A 22,120-nucleotide genomic window follows, 5' to 3' on the forward strand; every position below is an offset into this window, starting at 1 on the left:
TTTTTGTGCAGCATACAGATTATATCCACGGTTTAACAGGAGTCGTGATTGGGCCTCTAGATGGCATTCAGTGTCACCTTAATCACTTCTGACACACTTTTCGTCACTGCCATGACAGCATCCACCACTTATCGAAGAATGTCACAGGATAGTGAAGCTTGACTGACACAAGAGCTTTACTAGTATTTCAATATTTTTTCACATATATGTTCACCTTCTCTTGTATCTTCAACCTTTAGTTTTCTAATCGTCCATCCTAGGTTGGCCCAACAGGTAATTTCCTGAACAGTAATTTAATTGGAGGCAGCGCTGTACCACAGATGTGTTTTTGTAATGGATGTGCATGAATAACGATGAGGCAGAGAGAGAGAGAGAGAGAGAAAGGAGGAGGTTGTGTAACCTATTTTGAATGCTCCGAGTCTTTCTCCAAAATTGATACCAAGCAAACAGTGTGACACATGTATCTGCCTACTGAATGGGAATTAGACACACACAAAAGCACATCAAAGGGTGTGATTGAGGGGGTTTGTTCCACGGGAGATGAGTGAAAGAAACTCGGCCAGTCATTTCAGATGTGAATTACTTTCATCATCCGCACACATACGGCAGGCAAGGATAATCATGTTACTGCGTTTACTATGTGAAAGAGAATTTTCCTGTTCACACAGTCTTGAGGGATGCTAAATAGAGGCTGCATCTTTTCTTATTCATAGGCCATGCAGAATACATGCGTACTGGCCAGATTGAATTTTGTCCTTCATGGAAAAGAGTCATGTCTTTGTCTGCAAAGCTGCTTCACCTCTGAATTGATGTTCTGCAAAATTACAAGTACAAAACGCCTTTTGGCTTGTTGCTCTACTTAAAAAATAAGGCTGGTGTTACTCTATATTTTCCTTGCTGTCAAAAAGAAAAACCGATGAGTTAGTATGTCATGCTTTTAGACCTCTCTACCCTACTCAGTCCAAAGCCAATTTGTGTCTCCTGACATAAATCTTTAAAAATGGGTCACAAATATATGGTTTCATTTTTTTAAAAAAAGGTTCAGTAATTTCCTAGAAAAGCTGGGTATTAACATTACTCACACAGGTGAAAATAGTGTGTTTGATGGTGAGTATTTTCTGCAGTGGATTGATACATATTTGGTGCCAGGATGAGGGATTAACTCAAAATAAACTTTGTGTCGAATAAACAGTGTCTAAATTCTTCATAACCAGCTGAACATTCATACAGATTACATCCACATTGGACGATTCTGCTCCTCACGATTTACGTCCAGTGCCAACATTCAGTACCAATGCAAGAAGTAGCATGTTTTTAATATAGCGATGCAAAAGGAAGTGTGTAGAAATCGGGGTGGTGGATGGGCGTGTAGCAAGTCCCGACTTGTACGAAGAAGATCGGAATTTGCTTCCCTAACCCCAAACACAAAAGCCTGAAACCAAAACCTAAAATTCCTGGCCACCCCAGTTTGGTCTGAAATGAAAAACGAAAATGAACACATAAGTTAATGATCTGGCCACATTTTAGATGAAGTTTAAGTTCAATAAAAGACATGTATTAGGAAATAAAATAAATGATTAATTTCTAGTGCTACGTTTACATATATCAATTCAACGCTTTACTAATGTGCCACAATCATTTGAGTTAAAAGATCTTAATCTGGGGGCTTTTCCAAGCAAATACTGCTATATGTGATTGTGATTACACTGTTGTGCAAAAACATAATAGAAAATGCCAAAATTACAATTGTTAGATGTCAGATGAGAAGTTGAGTATTTAAAAGAAGTTTTTATTTTTATTAATAAGAAGGAAATAGTACAAAGATAAAGCTCCAACCGAACCAAAGCCTGCTTGACGTCCCGCCAACCTTGGAATACAAAAATGTTTGGCATTTGTCTAGGATCCTTTTAAAACAGGCATTTTCTGATATTAATATCCTTTTAACCACGAGATCTTCTTTATTTGGGATTGATATAAACTTCTGTGTGCTTCTCAAATAATTGGATCCAAGGCTCATGGGACGGAGACATTTTCAGTACTGTGCCACAGTGTTCCAGTTTCCCATCAGGTTGGATAATGGACCATAGTGAGGAGAAGCGGTGTCCCGTTTCAGGTTTTTTCATGCCAGCACAGGACTGGCCATACAAACAAGGCCTGATTCAGGGACTAAGAAAAGTTGGAAAAAAGAGAGAGAGGAGTAACAACAGCTACACTGCAAGAGGGAGGAGAGCAAGAGGGCTGAAATAGGAGAGAGGGGAGATGCAAAGGCAGTCCCACAGGCAGTGAAGAGGCAGCTGGCTCAGAGGTGTGCACGTCCTATTTTTAGTTTCCCTCATGCACATCTCCAACTCAAACAGCTGCTGGAGCATTTGCACACCAAAAGACTTCGGCATCATCGTTACTGCAGACAAAAAAAAGCCACGCAACAGGAGAGCTTAAACTTTTGGCTCAGGTGTTTCAGCTGTAATTGGCGCAAAGCTCCCACCCCTCAGCCCCACTTCCCTCAGGTTGTGTTTTTAGTTAGGTTAAAAGTCACATGACCGACAGTGCTACTGATGCACACCGCCTGCAGTCTGATAAGTAAAGCAGCTGTAAATAACATATGTCCCATGTGAGTAATGTATGGAGGGCTTAACTGTCAAATGAGGTCATTAATGACATGATGGGCTAAGATACTCTGGTATCTTCTGAGAGGCAGAAATGCATGTAGCTTCTTTTTTCAGGCCACTGAGAGAAAAGAGAATAGTATATTTATTATTTTCCTCGAGAAACTGTGAGACAACATTATGGTTACAAAATATTTAATTCATGAAATGCTTTGGAAATCTATCTCAAAAGAAGCACTTTTATTTATTTAATTAAATTTATTATTATTGAAAAAGAAGAATAGATGCATCTGATGCTTATTTAAAAAAAAAAAAATGAAAATGTCCCTGAGCCAATCCTAATTTAAGCCACTACTGAAACAATGTCAGAGCTGCAGTAATAAGCTCCTGCATACATAGGGGAGCAACTTAGTGCGCTACCCAGAAGTAAGAAAAGAGGTTGTTTCATTTATTTATCAAATATGAAATATTTATAGGATTCAATCTGCTGGCAGAGGAGGACCAGGCAGAACAAACTGTGGGTGGAAGAACTGCAAAGTTGCTTCATGGATGGATGTTAATGAAAGCATCTGGTGGAGGGCTGCCTGCTGCTCTGCATACATTTCCGTCTTAAAATTACATTCCAGGCTTTCAGGCAGTAGTGTCTGGGTCAGTTGACCTCAAGTGACAACACACTGCAGGCCATTAACACATCACCCTGCTGTCAGTTGGACTTCGTCTGCCAGAAAATGGGAGTGGACACCTCACCTGCATAAAAGGTGAAGTGTTTGCATATACACACAAGCACATGTGGTTATCCAAAAACCTGCAGATGTTCCAGATGAACCAGTTAGACTGGAGTACTGTGTTTATCCTCCAAACACAGGCTGCAGCCTCACCTCACATGTTTACTTTGTGAGTAAAAGCGGCTTCTATTGAAGCATCTTTGAGAAAAAGAAAGGAGAAACAACAAAAATGAGTCACCGAATCAGCACCTGAGAACTGCTGCAACTATGACAGAGAATACGTTTTTGGGGGGAGGATTAGTTCCCTCTGAAAGGAAGAAGTTAATTACGTGGCTTTGATGCACCTAAAGTGCTGTTCAATTTGTGGTTAATCCTCATCAAACTGCTGCACAAGGATTATGCATTTTGACTGACACCTTGTTGAAATTAAACTGCTGAAACACATCCTCATACACTGTGAAGCACATCTGCACACAGTCAAATGATCAAACACAGCCACAGACAGAGGGGGAGAAAGAGACCCGAAAAAATAGGGAACGCTGAGACAGATCACATTCAATGAGTTAGCAGCACTCTCTGAGTAAGACAGCATTTTAAATAAAACATGAAAGCTGGAGACGAAGGCACTCCTACTTATACAGCGACTTGTGACAAGCCATGATATTCTGAGAGACAGCACACCGAGCTCAGAGCTATCCCTGGGGAGACCCTTCCCTCACCATCAGATAGACTATATATCAGAACCATCAAACATGGTCCCACAACATCCGAGGCTCCTCAGCGGAGACCAGACTGACCGTCGGCCTGTAAGCAGCTGATAAGCACTTATGTGCTGACTTCCTCTGAGCAGTAAAACAACCACGCTCCCTCCCTCTGTATCTTTGATTGGATGACGGAAGATCCATCTCTCACAAATGGGAGCACTAAGTCATCAAGAAGTTCAGTTTCAATCCATGAAAAAAAAAAAAGCCTATTATGGAGACATGAACTCAAATCAAGTCCTGTTTAGTCTCACCTTTACTCCTCCAGAGCCATTAAACTGAGAGGCTTGAGAGGAACGGCCTGTATCAACTTTGATATGAACATGTAAATAAGTCATGGCTAGTCTCTCTCTCTCTTTATGTTGCTCTCAGTCTCTCTGTAAAAGCCATGCACATTTTTAGAATTCCCCAAGATCTGCTGACGTGAAGAAAGAGATGAAAGATTCATGTTTGTTTAAAAAATTCAAACAGATGTCCTGAACTTTCGCTACACAGCCAATTCGGATTAATTATTTAGTCTCCCATGCCAGAAAGGGAATTTGGGAGTTTGGACAGTGCAACTGAAATCCAAACAACAATAAAGCAAAAGGATGAAACCAGTGATTCTGACTTGTACACCATTGTTATCATCTCCACAATAACTGCGACTGCTTTGTGTGTCCCACAAAGGAATATATCGACATTTTCTCACAAATGTTCAACAAGAGTGATGGAGGATGATGGCTGTCTCGCAGAGTTCAGATCTTCATTTGATTTTATTTTCCTCAGCTCTTTCCAATAGCACTGACGTGTACTGTGCTGACACTTGAAGCTGCAGAGCTGGTCAGTAAATGCACCAGCAGAGGGAGACCATGTCACATGACAGTGCTGTAAACACTGCTCTGCGTTTATTTCCTACACATTTAAATAAAAAGTGGGGCTACTCACAGAATTATTTTAGAAATAAGGAGTTATAAATATCCCTACACCATTATTATACTGAATTATGGAGCAGAATTCACACAATTTAAGTATTTATTTAATATAAAACAGCCATCTAAAAAGTTTTTTATTTACCTATGTATAAGTCCAACAATAATTAACTGTTGTCTTTAAATACATCACATTTTTATAATTATTTTACCTTTGTGTATTAATTTTTTTTATCACACTGTCGCATTTCCCTGTCATTAAAGTTAATGTTGTAAATCTAAGAGCTGATCAACTGTTAAGGGTTAAACTCAGTCGGACATGACACTGAAATCCGATACAGTTCCTGATGAATAAGCCAGGTTGTGGCTAAGACCTTGTTACCAGTTTGTTTTTAGTCTAACCTCCACAGGTGGATTTCATGTCGTCATAAAGTTTAGCACGAGGTGGTCTGTGACACTGAATGTAAAGCTCACGCGCCTTTCCGCGCGCCGTCCTGTCCGGTATTCAGCGCACTGCGTCATGGCGACAGCGGCGAGAAAGTTACGCATTTCCTAACCGGAGTTTATGGACTCTCCCTCAGGCAACCAACACTCATATGTGTAAGTATTTCATGTTCCTGTACGCGGTGTTTTTGAGACAAATGCGGGAATATGTCGTCTTCTGCGGATATTTCATGTTACTGTCTTACCTGTTCCGCCAGGTGAGCTGACATGACACCTGTAAGTAAACAGTGTGTAACGTTTACTACAAAGAGTCTTATATGAGTCCACCTTGTCAAACTATTTGAAGTTGCGGTACCATATTTGAGTTTTATTAGCAGTTACACAACAGAGGAAGAGTTTGGTCATTAATGTTCTCTTTCATTGTGGAATTTAACTTCATTGAATCAGCTTCTCCTTCCTCTCTCCTCTCAGTATGGTGGATTACAGTGTTTCACGTGTACCAGAAGCCCTGCTCCCGAAGAGAGGGGGCCCTTTTAAAATGGAGGAGCTGGCTCTGATGGCCTTGCTGGAGTGTCCTCTGTGTTTCCAGCAGCTAGATGTGTCAGCCAAGGTCCTGCCCTGCCAGCACACCTTCTGTATGTCCTGCCTGCAGAGGCAGGAGTCAGCCCAGTCCCAGCTGCTCTGCCCAGAGTGTCGCGCTCCTGTCCCGGCCAGGACGGTGGAGGAGCTTCCTGCGAACCTCCTGCTAGTGCGGCTCCTGGAGGGGCTCCAGGGCTCACCGGGCCCACCGGGCCCCAGCAGTGACAGGCAGACAGCCCGCTCTGCAGTGCCCTTGGCCAGGGGCAGCTTGACAGTCAGGGAGGGGCAGCAGCAGCAGCAGCAGGAGAGTCACCCCAGAGAGAAGCAAGGGCACAATGAGGTCAGTGCACGACCCCGGCCTAATCCCATCTAGAAGTAGCAATATGACCTAGAACAACTTCCTCTCCAGTCTTGCAAGTGAAGTCATGAGTTTTTGTTTCTATTACAGTAAATTGAGGTGATTTTTACACAATCTTTTGATGGCCATAACATACATATTGTTTCAGTGTAAGAAAACCATACAACACACTACACTGTGCAACCCAAAGGGTTTTCTCTCTTATAACAAAGACTGGTTTGTTGGCTCAGTGGTTACTGATTTTCCAAAACCCAGCATTTATGGCCATTGGTTATAATTTTTCTCATCACATTCACTTTTTGGGGATTTTAAAAATGACCTCTTAAGGGTGCGCAATATGGGCAATAACCTCTATATACAGTAAATTTAAATCAGCATTTATATATATTGTGATAAAGGATGTAAACCAGCAGAATAAATATCAAACAAATCAAAGAATTGTATCACAACATAAATAAATCCAGTGTTGCCATAAAGCCCTCCTGTTCATTGATTTATAACATTGCCCACACTGGCCTATAATGCACCCACACACATTAAAGGGAGAGCTACAGTAGAAACAACAAAAGTATGACAATAAGGTGGAGCCCACTGTGGCGAGATTGTCACTGCTAAATCTTACACACTTGTCCTAGTAAAGTGGGATTTTTCACTTTAGTACGAATTCAACTTTATGAGATTATGTGGCACTCTCTACTACTACTTCTACACTACTACTGCTCTACAAGAGCGTTTAAGACAGTTGGTGCTTCTCACATCACAGAGAACAAAGGAGCCCCCAATACGTCGTCTCCCCCTCCTCAGACACGACTCGAGTGGGGAGAGCTCTGTTGTAACTTTAAAGACGAACTATACAGGGCAGTAGTTGTAGGAATATTAAAGATGGGCTAAAAAGTTTTGCAGAAGATGAATATCTCAAACTAAGACAGGAAGGGTGGGTCAGATACATTGACAGTATTTGATGATTAAGTTGATTTGATGAGAAGTAAGTGTTACAAACAAAGATCCGGATATTAAAGAGCCAGTGTCCATCTAACGGTGTTACTCATTTCACCCTCCCTTTCCAACAACGAAGGAGAAACTATAGCAGCTGTGAAAATCCCTAAAAATGTGAAAGGCCCTATCTCCAGCCAGTGTTACTGTTACTGTACCAACGTGGCCGCCTCCGTGAGAGGACCCCGCTCCCTGTGTAGATAAAAACGGCTAATTCTGAGGTAACAAAAACACAACGATCCTTAAGTTCAGGTGATTATACACTAATGAAAACATATGTATGAATATTACAGTTTTGCCAATAGATCCTCCTAAATGTTTCACACTGGAGCTTTAAATATCTAAAGTTAACTAATGAGGGACAGGAATCAAACAAGTGACCAAAAGAAACCAAATAGTTACATCTGTATCATAAGGGACTCACAGAATTACAGCTTGTGACTTATTGGAGTAATGAAGTTTATTTAATACCTTAAACTGAATCAGAATTACTGGTATATTATTGTTGAAAACCTTCTCTGATAGAAGAAAAACGTGTGTGTATCATTTAAAAAGACTTTGAGGTACTTTTTAGGTATTCTCAAGTTAGGACTCGTTATATTTATTTTGGTTCAGTCTTATTTTATGAAGTCACCAGATTCAAATTTGACAGAAATCTGAGAACATTCAACTCAATCAAACTTTATTTGTACAGCACTTTTCTAACAGGTCCGTGCAATCCAAAGACAAGCCAATAATCATTGGTGTGTTGACCAGAATAAAAACTAAATAAAACTAGTTTAACCACAATTTATTTATTTTAACTTCTTTTGAAATGAGGCTGAGAATTTACTAATCTAGTTTCAGATACTAACAGATTTACTAACTGTCTCAATCAAAGAGGGGAAACAAGGTGGGTAAAATATAGTTTACTCAGTTCTGTATTTACCACTTTAAGCGTTATCATAAAGGTGCTTCACAGTCAAAACGCAGGTTTTGTTTGATGCTGATGTTTTATTTTCCAAGGTGGTGAGAAACGCAGAGACCTGCCTTCGCTATAGTCCCGTGTATAAACTGTTCAGAGCGTCAAAGAGTTTAGTTGTGATCCTAAGCTTGAGTTCAGCCAGAGTTCAAATAGCTCCAAACACCATGTTCATGAGACTGAGTTTGTGATCACCCTGCTGTTTAAACATCAGATATACATGTGTATGTGTATGAATATGTATATATATTAGGTGTTTTTTGGCAGAATTTGTCTTGTCAACTGAAAGAGTGTTACTGAAAAAAAGCTTGAGTCAATACTTGATAACATCATTAACGGGAAAAAGGATGTGTAAGTTTAAACACATCTGCATATCCAGATAAGAACATCATGCATCTATGTCTGTTCAGCACAAAATCTGCAAAACAAGCATGCAAAGTTTTGTCACCCCATGCTCTTATTAACAAATGTTTAAGATGTGTCTGGATCATTTTACAGAGGTTGTCTCCCTTGTTAACCACTCATCATTGCAAAGTACCTGGTTCACATGTTGTTAACACAGTTAAATTAATGGACAAAATAAGTAGGGTTGTGTTTTAGTGCAGCTCAGAGGGTCTGTACCCCCCAACATCTTTAAAGACATTGATTTCACCCTCTTCAGAAATGTATATAATCATGTAAAATAAATTCACCATACAGTAGCTGATATGTGACATCCGTCTGCTCTTCAGTTTTCTCTCAGAGCTCCGGTGCGTCACCAACGAGGTGATACTTCAGGGGAGCTGGTGCCCACGCCTGGTAACGGTATCACACCAAAACACAAAGTGGATGAGGACTGGCACCACGGAAACACCGCTGACAGTAGCGGTGCGCCTTCAACAGCCAGCACACTGCAGGCCGCCAGCCAGATGCCTCAGCTGCAGCCCCTCCAGCAGTCCCAACCTCCACCTCTCTGCAGGGCGCTGTTCGACTTTAATCCCAAAGAGATGAATCTGGAAGACAATAAATATTGTCTCAGCTTCCTCAAGGTCTGACTCTCAAACTACTGACTTAACACAGCAGAAAAAATTTATAACACTTGATTTTTGTTAAATATTTGCAGGGGTTCCTACTCTTTAATTAATGCATAAAGACAATTACACTTAACCGTAACCCTCAGGGAATAATGAAACATCAACCTAAAGGGAGAAAAGGCAAAGCTGCTATTTGACCTTAATTATGATGTATGTAATGAGTGTTGCTTTTGTTTAGACCATCATCCACTTTATCTTTAGATGAGATGCATCTGACTGCGACTAACAAACCTCTGCTAAACAATTACTGGGGAAACCCTGATTGGGACATTTAGTGATGCTGTTAGTGCTGAAATATCAAGTGATGAATAATTTCAGTCATGTACTGAGAAAAAAATTATAATAATTTTCAGTATCGATTATTTTCAAGATCAACTTGTGAAAAATAGTGTGAAACTGGAACCAGTAAAAGAAATTGCAATGTTTGCATTAAAAAACATAAATTTTCTGTCAATCAGCTAATCGACTGATTGACTAATGGTTGCAACTCATTCATTGCAGTTCTGTGATTTCAAAAATGTGCCTAATATCTCTGGTTAATACAATAAATTAGGTCTTTGCTGTAATGCTGCTGTTTGGACCCGGGAATGTAAAGACGTCACTTTGACCTGTGGAAGCTAAATAATGTATTGATTCACTTAAAACAAAATGGATAAATACCTCAATTCTGAAGCCTTTTATATATCAAATATTTGACGTCTTTATTAGATTAGATATTAGCTAAAATATTTATCCCATTCACTCTGGTGTGGCGTTCTTGGACATGAACTTGTAGTAGTCTATGTACAGCACAGGAAGTTCCCAATAGTACAAATACATAATGGTCATTTCTTTTTTTAATTTCCATTGCTTTGAGAGAGTTGTGGAGCTGGAGGCTCAGACCTCTGCTCCAGTGGCTGTTACTTACCCTGAAGGATTTCTGAGGCAGTTACGTAAGGGCCTCAGTACTTGTGTTCTCTCCATTAAAGCACACTTGCGCTCTGCTTTTTTCTCCCTGCTCTGTTTTAATGCAGATGGTCAAATGGTTTTTAGAGCGAGGCCGGCCGTAGAAAGGACTGGGCCTGCAGACACAAAAGGAGTTGATGTCACATGCTGCAGGAGAAACTCAGGGCTCGGAGAATTTCTGAGCTGAGTGCTCAGTCTCCAGGGCGACCACACTCTGTTAAAAGGCACCTGGCACGATCCTCTGTGTTTATTTCAGCAGCTTATCTACCTCTCACCTTTCCTATACTTTCTTTAAGTTCAGTTCTCTCTGTGTGACTTACTTATTTCTGGTTTACAGGGAGACATCCTTACTATCATCAAACGGGTGGATGAACACTGGATTGAAGCCAAGCTAGGGGAGAAAGTTGGAGTTTGCCCTCTGCAGTTTATAGAGGTGAGTTCCTTCTTAGCTCACTCTTTCTTTCTCCCTTCCTTCATTGTTTGAATGTGGGTTGTGGCCTTTTCAGTGTGATCAAGGTTGACACCTGCCGTTTGGCACTTTAGTCTGATGGTGTAGCTCCTGCAATGAATTGAACTATAGATGTCGTCGCTGGATGTCATTAATTCCAGGTCACTGCCAGGGCGCTACCTTGATTTTCATTCAAATCTTTGATTCATCCGTAAATGTCACTCCTGTGCTGCAAAGTGCTGAGGCAGAGAGCTAATCTGTGAAGCCCTGCTGTGTCTGCAGCTGCTCATTAGTGTGTGACTATGTGGCTTACTCAGGTTTGTAGAGCTTGCTTAGCTAGCTGACTGTCATTTGTTATCTTCTATACTTTCTGCCTCTAGGAATTAACTTCATTCGTGCCGGGGACATTTTTTATTTGTCCCTACAGTGGGGTTAATGTGGTGCCTCATTCATTTCTTGTTTACTCCCCTCACTTGTCATCTGTTTTGCTATAGTTTATCCTCATATTTTGTTATTAGTCCTCTCCGCCTCTTACGCCTCCTTTCGTCTCCTGTCCACCCGTGTCTTCTCCTGAAGCCCCGCCTCGGCGAAGCTCTTCATCTTTTTCTACCTCTCTACTCTATTCTTCAATCCTCCTCTTTTCTCGTCTCCCCTCTCCTTTCTGAGCCTGCCTCTCCTCGTGTCGTGCAGCCAGGCGTGAAGACACAGTAATGCTTTCTCTGCTTGGGTGGCATAACAGCACATCACTGTGGGGAGTGAAAGCATTAACCCTGCCATGTCTGTCTGTCTGCCTGCCCGTCTGTGCAGCTCCTCTCTCAGCACCATCCAACCCTTCCTGGCTTATTGGCTGGTACTTATGCTCTTGCCTGCTTGTGCCTCTGTCCAACAAGTTGTAGGGGTGAGTGGAGTAGTGATAAGTGGGTGTATTTAGACAGCCGTTTCGCTGATCAGCAGGAGCAGAGGTTGAAAGGCGCCAGTAGCAGGTAGGAGCGAGTTGGAGAGGATTTTCTTGACTGAGGATTGACTATTCTCTGTGTTAGGATTTATCCCGATTTCCACTGTAATTTCTCTTTTATGTTTTCATCTCTTTTAGCCAAACTCAGTGGCTGCCAAACTGCTAGAGGGAAAGAATCGGAAGGGGAGTGACTCAGCAGAATTTCACCATCGGAGTGGGGGCAAAGACAAGGCCACTGACGTATCCAATAGGACCACCCATTACGGAGTCCCTCAAGTCCCAGCAAAGACACCCATCTTCAATGCTTTGCACCTCTCCAACCAGCAGAAACAGCCCGCAGCCAGTAGCATCAACTTTCATCAGACTACCAAAGGAGAGACGACCAACATCAGCACCTTCAACAGCTTCAACCATCAAGGTCTGTCTCACTGCCTCTCAGTGCCTCCTACTGTCCGGGGCCTCTCTCACTCCTCCAGAGTGAACTCTCAGCGAATTAGACGCCACTCTGACACTACACACAGACACCTGTTACAGGTGAGTCATGCGCCAACATATCTGCCTTTATGCATGCTAAACTGATGTGATAAAGTTATTCCTCTTCCTCGCAATCTTTGAGAGCTGAACTGTGTGTTGGCTCTCTTTTGATTGCAGTGATTTGTTTTAAAAGAAAACATGTGGTTAATGTGAGATAATTGATGTTTTTTATTGAGTCACTGAGGGATCAAGTTGTCCTCAGGGGTACAGGGAGGGAACCATGACACTAAGCTTAAGGAATGAATGAGTGAGAGAGGCATCGCCCATATTTTGGCTGCTTAGTGGCTCTCATTAAGAAAACACAGATGTGGGAAAGAGTTACATGTGAAAGGAGTGAGGACTGGAGGTAAGCGGACTGAAACTATGAAAGGTCTTTAAGAGTCCTGGGACGTAAGCCAGGGGTTTCCCCTCTGACATGAACATCAGTCTAACAGAGTGCGTGTCCCTTTTCTTTGTTCAGTGCAGATAAAGATATAGTTGTGTAACTGTCTTATTCCTGAAAAGCAACACTGTGCAAGTGTTTATGGCCCAATTTAATAACAATGCAACTGTAAAACTGAGCACAAATATACTCTTATGATGTTGTCTAAACTCACAAGAGTGTGTGAGACAAAGCCCCTAACTGTTTTCTGTTTTTCAATAAATTCTTGAGGCTCTTTCAGGGCTGCCTATGAATTAAAACTGATTATAATTTTGGAACATTTGGGTCAAGCTATCAGGATGCATTGCTAACCCACTGTTCTCCTGTGACCAACATGATATCTGCTGCATATTTTATACATCCTGTATCACATAGCAGAACGATGGAGGAGGATGATCATCTGCATGAGACAATTTTGGATTATTTTGTGGTATTTCATTTTATTTTTAAGATATGTTTAGATGACCATCAGAAAGCAACATGATAAGAACATGCTGAAAGAATATTAACTTACTTAGATCTGTTCACATTAGCTGAAAGCTTTAGATGGATACATTTCATATCCAAAATTGTATGTATACAGCTGAATACACTGCCATTCATTTACAGTCAAAAAAATGAAGCCAGCTAGTGCCTAAGTACAGTGGCAACATAAAAGCTTGCAAGGTTTAATAATATAACCTGCTGCCAAGTGCCCTGCCCACTGAGATAATGATTTCCTTTGATTCACTTCAAATTTCACTCCTCTACCTTGCAATTATACACGTCAGAGCATAAAAATGCATGTTGAATAAAAACCAGGAGAGGAAGGGAGGAGACTTAAGACTTGAGAACAAGATAAAAAAGCAGGAAATGGAAGAGATAAGAAAATAAGAGGAAAAGGTGAGAGTAAATACTGGGGGAAAAAAACATGGCGTTGAGCTGGGAAGAGAAAGAAAACAAATAGTGTGAGCTGCAAAAAGGCAAAACACAAAACGTAGGAAGAAGGAGGAAAAATGAGAGATAGATTTAGAGAGTAGGAGGCTTGGAGAGTCCCTCAGTGTGTCTGCTTATCTCTCTCATGCTGATGATGATGAGTCACTGGTGAAGTTGGTTACATAACAGACCCCTCTCTCCCCTGCCTTCAAACTCCTTCCTCTTCACTAAGCAGGTAACACTCACTTTCACATCAGTGGGCCAGTAATAGCAGACAAGCCACGCACTTCCCTTTTTAAAGGAGCGGAGGGCTCTGTCCCTAAAGCCGAGACCGAGCTCCCCACTGACCACGCCAGCATGTGTGCTATTATTAGTGCTGCATCCCATCAGCTCTCACCTCTAGCTCCACTGTTTCACAGAGAGCTGCAGCTTCCCACCAACTGTGGATGAAATAATGCATATTAGTGTGAATATTGGCATGGTTATGTAAGAGAGGATGGAAAAGAGCCAAAAGCTAAAACACCTTCAAATGCAACATAGAAAAAATCAGTTCCATATCACACTTTACTGGTAAACAAAAATATGTTATATATATAGATACCCTCAAGTATTTGTACTTTCTACTTGAGTAGTTGTTTCAGGTATCTGTACTTTTGTTTTTCTGACAACTTTCCACTTTTACTCCCCCCTAAATTTTTACACAAATATCTGTACTACCTACTTCAGTTTTAACACATTTGAAGTGTTGATTATGATTATTATGTTTTTGCATCATTGCACACCTTCCCAACATCAAGACTAGTGCACAGACATGCATGTACTGGTTCATGACAAAAACGCTGAAAACAAAAGACAAAACAGACAAGAGAGGGAGACGTTTTCATTTTCAGTTCTACACAGAAACAGCTGGTTGAAATGTCCTTTAGAGAAACAAGGAAAATACTTTTTACATTTGTACAATTCAGAGCCTGTATTTTCTCACTTTTACTTGAGTAAAGAAGTTGAATCTTCTACTTTTACTGGAGTCATATTTTACACAAATATCTGTACACTTACTTCAGTAAAGAATGTGTGTACTGTTGTTATCTCTGGTTACCCTTAAAGCCTGTGAATATACTATATTCGTGCTGAAATGATTAGCTGATCACCAACATATTATTTAGCAATTAGCAGTTAGTTAGTAGGTTTATTTACATAGCACCTCTAAAAGGTCACAACATGCTTTACAGTAAAAAGGGAAATGCAACAAACATTTAAAAAATAAATTAAGAACACTAGTAGCTTTTTGAAGGTGTGTGCAGTCTCCACACATTAAAAGCAAGCTCCACAAATGGATTCTCCTTTTAGTTATAAGCCAACAAACCCTGATCAGTAGACCTGAGACCTACTGGTGACGTAGGGCAGCAGCAGATCAATATTGTAGTTCGGTGCCTGACAATGCACAGCTTGAAAAGTCACAATGATCACAATAATGTGGAGTTAAATTATGAATTTGATGGTGAGTCAGTGTAGAGAATCAAAGGGGTGACACACATGGGAGGAGGCTCTGGTCAAAGGCTTAGCAGCAGCACTTGTAAGCAGCCAGGGATGGTTTACTGAGGCAGGCGAAGACGGCGTGAGAATAGTTGAGATTGAATTAAATAAAAGCCTAAATTAATTGTTTTATAGTTATTTTTCAGTTTTCTTTAGTTCGAGATTGTCAAAATTGTGGATTTGCAGCTTTTCAAGACGTTAACTTTGGCTTTGAAAGTGGTTCACACAGTTTTCACTTTTATTTCTGACATTTTTATGGACCAAATGAATAATTAAGAAAATAAAATATGCAAATGAATCAATAATGAAATAATCCTTTGTTGCAGCTCAGCCATAAAAGCTCCATTTAAACATTTAAAGCCTCATTGTCCACCTACACTGGGGTTTTTCACTTATGTTGCCTGATTAGACCTCTTGAAGCCTGCGTGTGTAGGCATGTCCTGACTGTGCTTGACAGACATTATTTCCTGTTAAACCAGATTCTGATCCCAAATAAATTGTCCATCTATTTATAAAGCTTTTATACACCCAGCAATAAGTGTTTCTTAGAAATGCAGTATGTCTGTGATACTGACTTGACAGCGTTTATATGTAAACCTCAACTTCTTTTGCATAACAAATTTATGTAAAGAGTCTTTTCACCTCAGGGTCATTCACAACCCAAAATAAAGAAATTTAAAACCAATTAATAGTCAAAATATCTTCACAACTGCACACATGTACAGGGAGAGGAGAAAGAAGAAATACTTAAGCTTTCTTTGATTGCTTGACATCAGTCTGTATAGATGTTAATTATTCACATGTTGCTCGTTATCAAAGGTTTTGTGCTGCCTCACAAGCTTGTTTTATTGTATCCTGAATATTTAGAATTAATTTATTAATCTTTTCATGAAAGAAACCACACATTGTATTCTGTTGAAGAATACATCAAACTAAATGCCACAGCGAGTCAGGACAGAAATCTAATCATTCATTCTGTGGCTGATGATCTATGAAGGCATGGCTCATCTCAAGTCTTATGTTACTACATGATAGACTTTGGTGATACCAGTAAATCCCAGCTTATCTCCACCCAACTTCAACCCGGCTAAAGGTTTAAATGAAAACACCTGTGTGGGTGTGCAGTGCCTCGATGTTATTGATTAATTTTGGCACATTTTCACTTTGTCTTTATCTTACAGGAATAGTATTACTTACATACTATCTGTGTCCAAAACCACATTTTTACTAACTTTAAAAAAAAAAATAGATTATTAAAAAACCTGGTTACTGGTTGATGCATTAAAAAGCTCAGTTTAGTTGGCATGACCAAAACTATGGCGACTCGAAGTGTTCAAGATTTAATATATATATAAGCTGCTCGAACTTACCTCTTTTATTGTGAAAATTCAATAATAATGAGCGGAATTTATCTTTGATTCACAATAATCTGACCATATAATATACATTTTATCTGTATTTATTATTTCATATTGTCTCTCAACACTTTGAGCCTACATACAAAACAGTCTTCTTCTGATTAAGTGAGGGGAAAGATTCTCGTTGGCACAAAAAATGGACGTTAATATTCTGTTAATTGGTTTATTTATGGCAGGAGGGATTCCTTGCTGTATGTCGACCACTTAAGACTTTATTCACTACATGACCAATAGTGGAATTCCTCTCTCTGTGTAAATATAGCCACTGCTGGGTCGATGCACCTGGACATTGCGTGACTGCAATGTAAGTGAAGCAGGCTCGTTGTATCTGATAAAACACAAACCAAGAATAGAAAAAGGACACAGAGTAATGAAAATAACTAAATAATTTAATACATGAAAAAGGTATTTTTGGGGCGTTTTTCTTGTTGCATCATACAACATTTTTAATCCTGTAGTCATGGCTTCTGTTAGCGTAAATGTCATGTGAGTGTATCATAAAAGACACAAAACTATATAGACAAAAAAAACTATAGATGACGGTGATGCTCATCCATCCACTCTCCTATGTTATGGAATCTCTTCAGGATTTCATTTTCTAACGTCATCTGGCTTTACTTCTGCCTCACAGCACTGCCTTTCACAAGAAAGACTTGTATCAATGGCTGCCTCCTAATTATGGCTTCTTTTGTGTTTCTCTGAGGTACAGTGTAAATGCATTGCAGCTTAATGGTGGGAGAACTGTAGGATTCAGGCTGTATAGAGGGAACCCCAGGCCAGCAGGCCAGCATTAATGCTTTAGTTGAGTGGTAGGGCTGTAAATAGCAGCAATGCTCTGTAGAGGTCACTGCGGAAATAATAGGCACCAGGAAAGTTATTTTTACCCCTCTGTAATGATAACAATAAGAAAACATTATGTGTGGGATTTGTTTGGTTGGAAGAGAAAATAAAAAGTGTAATTAAAATCTCACTAAAAGGTGCTCTTAAGTAAGGTTATTAAGTAATTAACACTGTCGTTAATGGTTGTGAGACACACCTCAGTATCACTCCCTGCTAGACGCCGTCTGTGTTGGGCTGACTCACATCCTGCTGACTACAAGCCTGTCAGAGTTTCTCAGCTCTCAGATTGAAAAAGAGAAGATCTACGAAGATAAAATGCAAACGAAGCGTACCAGGCCATTATATATTGTACCTGTGTGTTACATAGGTTAAGATGTATACATCCTTGTTTCTGTGTTGATGGATTAGGAGTTAAGAGCATTTAAAAGTCATCTAACGTACAGACAGGTGACAATTTAAAGGAATCCCTGAAAAAATGAACAGACATTTCTTCATACATCAGGCGCCGCTGATTCATTTGATGACTAAGAAAATGATGTAAATGATATGCTGTGGCCTTTGCAGTCATCATATCTCACCACTATACACCTATAGGAGCATCAACTTTGGTCATCAACTTTTGGATCCTGACTTTTCATCATGTGCCATCATCTTGTCAAATACTTTGTTTTATGACCAAATACCTACAATACTAGTGTTCCCATCAGTAATATGGACTAATGTTAACATGTTAACACACTAAACTGAGACAGTAAAGATGATAAACATTTTACCCTTTAACCCTGTGGTTCTCAACCTGCGGTCCAGGGGGTCCCCACAAAAATGGGTAAAATTTAAATTTCACTTTATTCATCAGCTAAAAATTAGAACAAAGAAGAATGACAGTTATTTTCATATATCTCCCAATCTACAGTATAGACAGTTTTGGAATAAATCAATCTTTTTAGACGGGGGAGACTAATACTTATCAAATACAGATCCATGGCTGGATGTGTATCAATATGAGGGTCCTTGACACCAAAAAGGTAGCACACTAGCATGCTGTGATGTCATTGCTGTCACTGTTAGCCTGGCAAAATTAGCATTTAGCCCAAAGTATGGCTGTGCCTAATTATTCAATTCATTTAAATTAAAAATATATTCCAAATAATAATTTTAAGGCAAGCAAGTTTGCGAACAGTTGTACACATAGACAATTTACACACATAAAAAATCTAAAAATGCAAATATAATCATGTTGGAGTTGAAAAACACAAGTATTAATGGCAGTGGTCAGTCCATATCTAATCATTAATATCTAACACCACAAAGGCTTCATGTCAGCAGTGTCAAAAAATGTAGAGTTAAAACACTTTTGATAAAAGAGGAATTAGAATATTATCTGATCTACTCCAATGGAGTCTGCATAGGCAGTACAGACGCTGCTGAGCCTTTTTCACAATGACATCTGTATTTTCAATCAATCTCAATCTGTCACCAAACACAGTTCCCAAGTATTTGGAAGTCTGGACAGTTTCAACACGTACGCCATGAATGATTGTTGGTGGACAAAGCTGCTAGCGAGGCTTTAGACTCTTGTTTTCATTTTGTTTTTCTAAATAATGTGCTACCGTTTGCATTCCCTATGATGATACCTTTTGAATCCATCCTTTTACAGAGTGAGAAGAAGATGAGCAGTGAGACTCCACCCACCATATCTATGGCCCTGGTGAACCCCCAAATGTCCTCTGCCTCTGCAGATGGCAAAAACTCCTCCACGCAGCAGCTCTCCATCAGTGTGTGAGTCACTGTTTTAAACATGATATTATGATGATGCTGGGCCACAGGTGCAAGATATGGATAGAAAAAAAAACAAGACACACTCAAAAACCCATAAAAAAGACAGTATAATCTGGAGATATATATATATATATATATATATATATATATATATATATATTGTAGAAAGTGTGGTAGTAACATAGACAAAACCCTCTGTGTGTCTCCTCAGGTGTGCCGTCCTGTACTCCTATAAACCACGACGGACAGAGGAGCTGGAGCTGAGGAAAGGAGAGATGGTGGGAGTGTACGGAAAGTTCAAAGAAGGCTGGCTGCGTGGGTTATCGCTCAGAACGGGCAAAGTGGGCATTCTGCCCAGCAACTACATCTCGCCTGTGCTCAGGTGAGAGGCTGTGATCCCTGACTGCATAAAGTGGGAGCTAAATGACATTTGGATTCAGACAGTAATTTTGTGTGGGCAGGACGACATGTCATCATGCACACATTTAAATGATTCATGAAACAGAAATATGACACTGAGGCTGGTGCTTGGCTCAAATAATCTTTTAGTACAGTATAACAAGTTATATACAGTAGGTACTCTCAGCTTGCACTAAAGTGTCTCATTGCTTCACTGCAGAACCTCGGCCAGGCTCCTGGAGACCAAAGCAGCTAATGCGTCCTCGCAGTACAACACAGTAACAGGAAAGAAACCCACAGCTGCCAAGAATCCTGCTGTGGTCCTTGCTCTTGATAGGGTAAACTCTGATGGAACGATATACTCAACAGGACAGGTCCCATCTGTGCCAAATGGAGCACAGCATGCAATGTCATCCACTGGCACTGGAAAACCGTCCCTCTATGGGAGTGCACAAGGTTGGGACACTGTGAGACGCATCTTTAACCCTCATAAAGGTGAGAACCACGTATATCTTGAACTGCTTGAGTAAATTGAGAGATGTTTCCAAGTTGTAAAAGATTGTCTTTTAAATGTTTTTTCAGGCTCAAACCATTTCTCCCATACGTCCAATATGAACGTCCCGTCCAACTCACAGCATTTTGCACAAGTTCAGGCATCCGGCTACTCACCTGCCCTGCAGAGGAAGAAGAACTTCAGCATCCTGTCCAACTCTGGCAGACCACTAGGCTGGATGACTGAGCCACCAGCGCCCTCTGCTGCTGCAATATTTAAGGACAGGGACTTCACTGCCTCACATGAGGCAACATTTCAGCATGACAGACATCCTTCCAATGGGCCTCACTCAATTCTAGTCAGACCTGACTCACACAAGAACAGTACAGACAAGGTAATGTAATACTGAAGATGTCTTGCGAGACATGAGTTTGTTGTTGTTGTTAAGTACTCTGTAAACCATACCTGTGATCACTGTTCTGCATTTGCCTTACAGTAAATATTTTACTCTCTTAGCCGGCAAAATCAGTACGGTTCCTTACAGATGAAGACTCCCCTCCTCCAAGACCTCGGACCTCTTCCTGGTCTTCAGGAAATCAGGTTCCGTCCAACTGCCGCCCTGGCCCCCTTCCGTTGGAAGTGTGGGCCCCATCGCTCACCCTGGGAAGAGACGGACCAGGGATCATTCTCAAAGAAGGAAAAGTTCCTATTCTCAGGAAAGGCCTTGAAACAGCCATCTCAGATCTAAACTCTAACCCGCAGAAACCGATACCATCACAGCCGTCTCTCTCAGCCGTCTCGGCTCAGTTCAGCCCCAGCAGGTACGTTGGATTTCAGCTTATACTTGAAACCTTGATTATCAGACAGACAGGGTAGATTTGAAACTGTTGTATTGATTTGACAGACTGGAAAACAAACCTCTGGCATCTTTTGCTCTCTTTTTTTTCCAGACACAGAGTGACCACAACACATTTGGCCCAGACGGACTCAGAGTTCAGCCTGCTTCAAGGAGAGCTTGTCCTCGTCCACAGACCTCGACCTGATGGACGAGTTCTGGTTACTCAGGAGAGTAGTGGGCAGACAGGTTTATTCCACTGCAGTGTTCTTCAAGCCCTTGAGAGGCTCAGCTGACTGTGTAATACTATTGTAGTACTGTATATTTCTATATTCCATGTGTTCAAATTGCCAAATGATTTGACTGACCTGCTGAACAAGATGCGTGCCAAGGTCCAAAGGTTAATACTGCCAAATGACAATCCTATGAAGGGGGTGTTTATTTTCATCCTGAGTGCATATGAGAGAGTGGTTACTTTTTCCAGAGATATATTATGTGTCCTTCAACGTATGTGCATGTTTGTTACACATGTACTATTATAAGATTTTGCACAAAAACCTGTCTAATGACTGTTCCTTGTTTAATACCCATGTTACACGCATTGGTTAGTGCCTTTGTCAAAACCCACAAAGAAAACAAACTATATTTAAATATATTTAGAGAAATTATGAGGTAAAATATCTGTACTGCTTTGTGTGGTAATAAACTATACTTCTAGAACATCTTTGGTGTCTTACTTTGTAAACTATAATCCTTTAACAGTGGTGGAAGAAGCATTCAGACCCTTTACATAAGTACATAAGTATTATCAGCAAAAATTAAACTTGTTAAAGTATCAAAAGTACTGATGCAGAAAAATGGTCCCTGTCAGTGTTTGCTATTGTATATGAGAATGTTTGATTAATAACCCTAATGCATTAATATGTATGTTGCATTTTACTGCTGTAGTTTTTAAGGTTGTGCTCATTTTAACTACTTTATATACAGATGGGCAGATTAATCTGCAGCAATGCATCATATTCTGTAAAATCGTCATATGTTTGTAGTGCTGGTCAAAATCAGTATTTTTAGTACTGTGCGCGCAGAATAGGCCCTATATAAAGGTCCAGTGTCTATGACTTAGTGGCATTTAGTAGTAGCAGATTGCAACTCAGTCTTCACCCTCCTATTCCAAGCACGAGGGGGAAACTACGG

General features: G+C 40.4%; 1 protein-coding gene across 2 annotated transcripts; it reads left to right on the plus strand.

Moving 5' to 3' along the window:
• The first annotated feature begins 5,311 nt into the window (after positions 1–5,311).
• Positions 5,312–21,648, plus strand: sh3rf2 (SH3 domain containing ring finger 2). Of its 2 annotated transcripts, XM_051420542.1 has the most exons (11): positions 5,312–5,603; positions 5,919–6,366; positions 9,070–9,366; positions 10,694–10,789; positions 11,898–12,293; positions 19,078–19,199; positions 19,411–19,581; positions 19,819–20,093; positions 20,181–20,485; positions 20,608–20,912; positions 21,042–21,648. In XM_051420542.1, exons 1-11 carry the CDS (start codon positions 5,569–5,571, stop codon positions 21,220–21,222), a joined length of 2,631 nt encoding a protein of 876 aa, XP_051276502.1. In that variant the 5' UTR covers positions 5,312–5,568; the 3' UTR covers positions 21,223–21,648. The 2 variants fall into 2 exon arrangements, with proteins under 2 accessions (XP_051276502.1, XP_051276505.1); XM_051420545.1 differs by lacking the exon at positions 21,042–21,648 and having other exon boundaries at positions 20,588–20,713.
• The last annotated feature ends 472 nt before the right edge of the window (positions 21,649–22,120 follow it).

The sequence above is a fragment of the Dicentrarchus labrax genome, unplaced genomic scaffold, assembly GCF_905237075.1.
Source record: "Dicentrarchus labrax unplaced genomic scaffold, dlabrax2021, whole genome shotgun sequence".
NCBI classification, from domain to species: Eukaryota; Metazoa; Chordata; class Actinopteri; family Moronidae; genus Dicentrarchus; species Dicentrarchus labrax.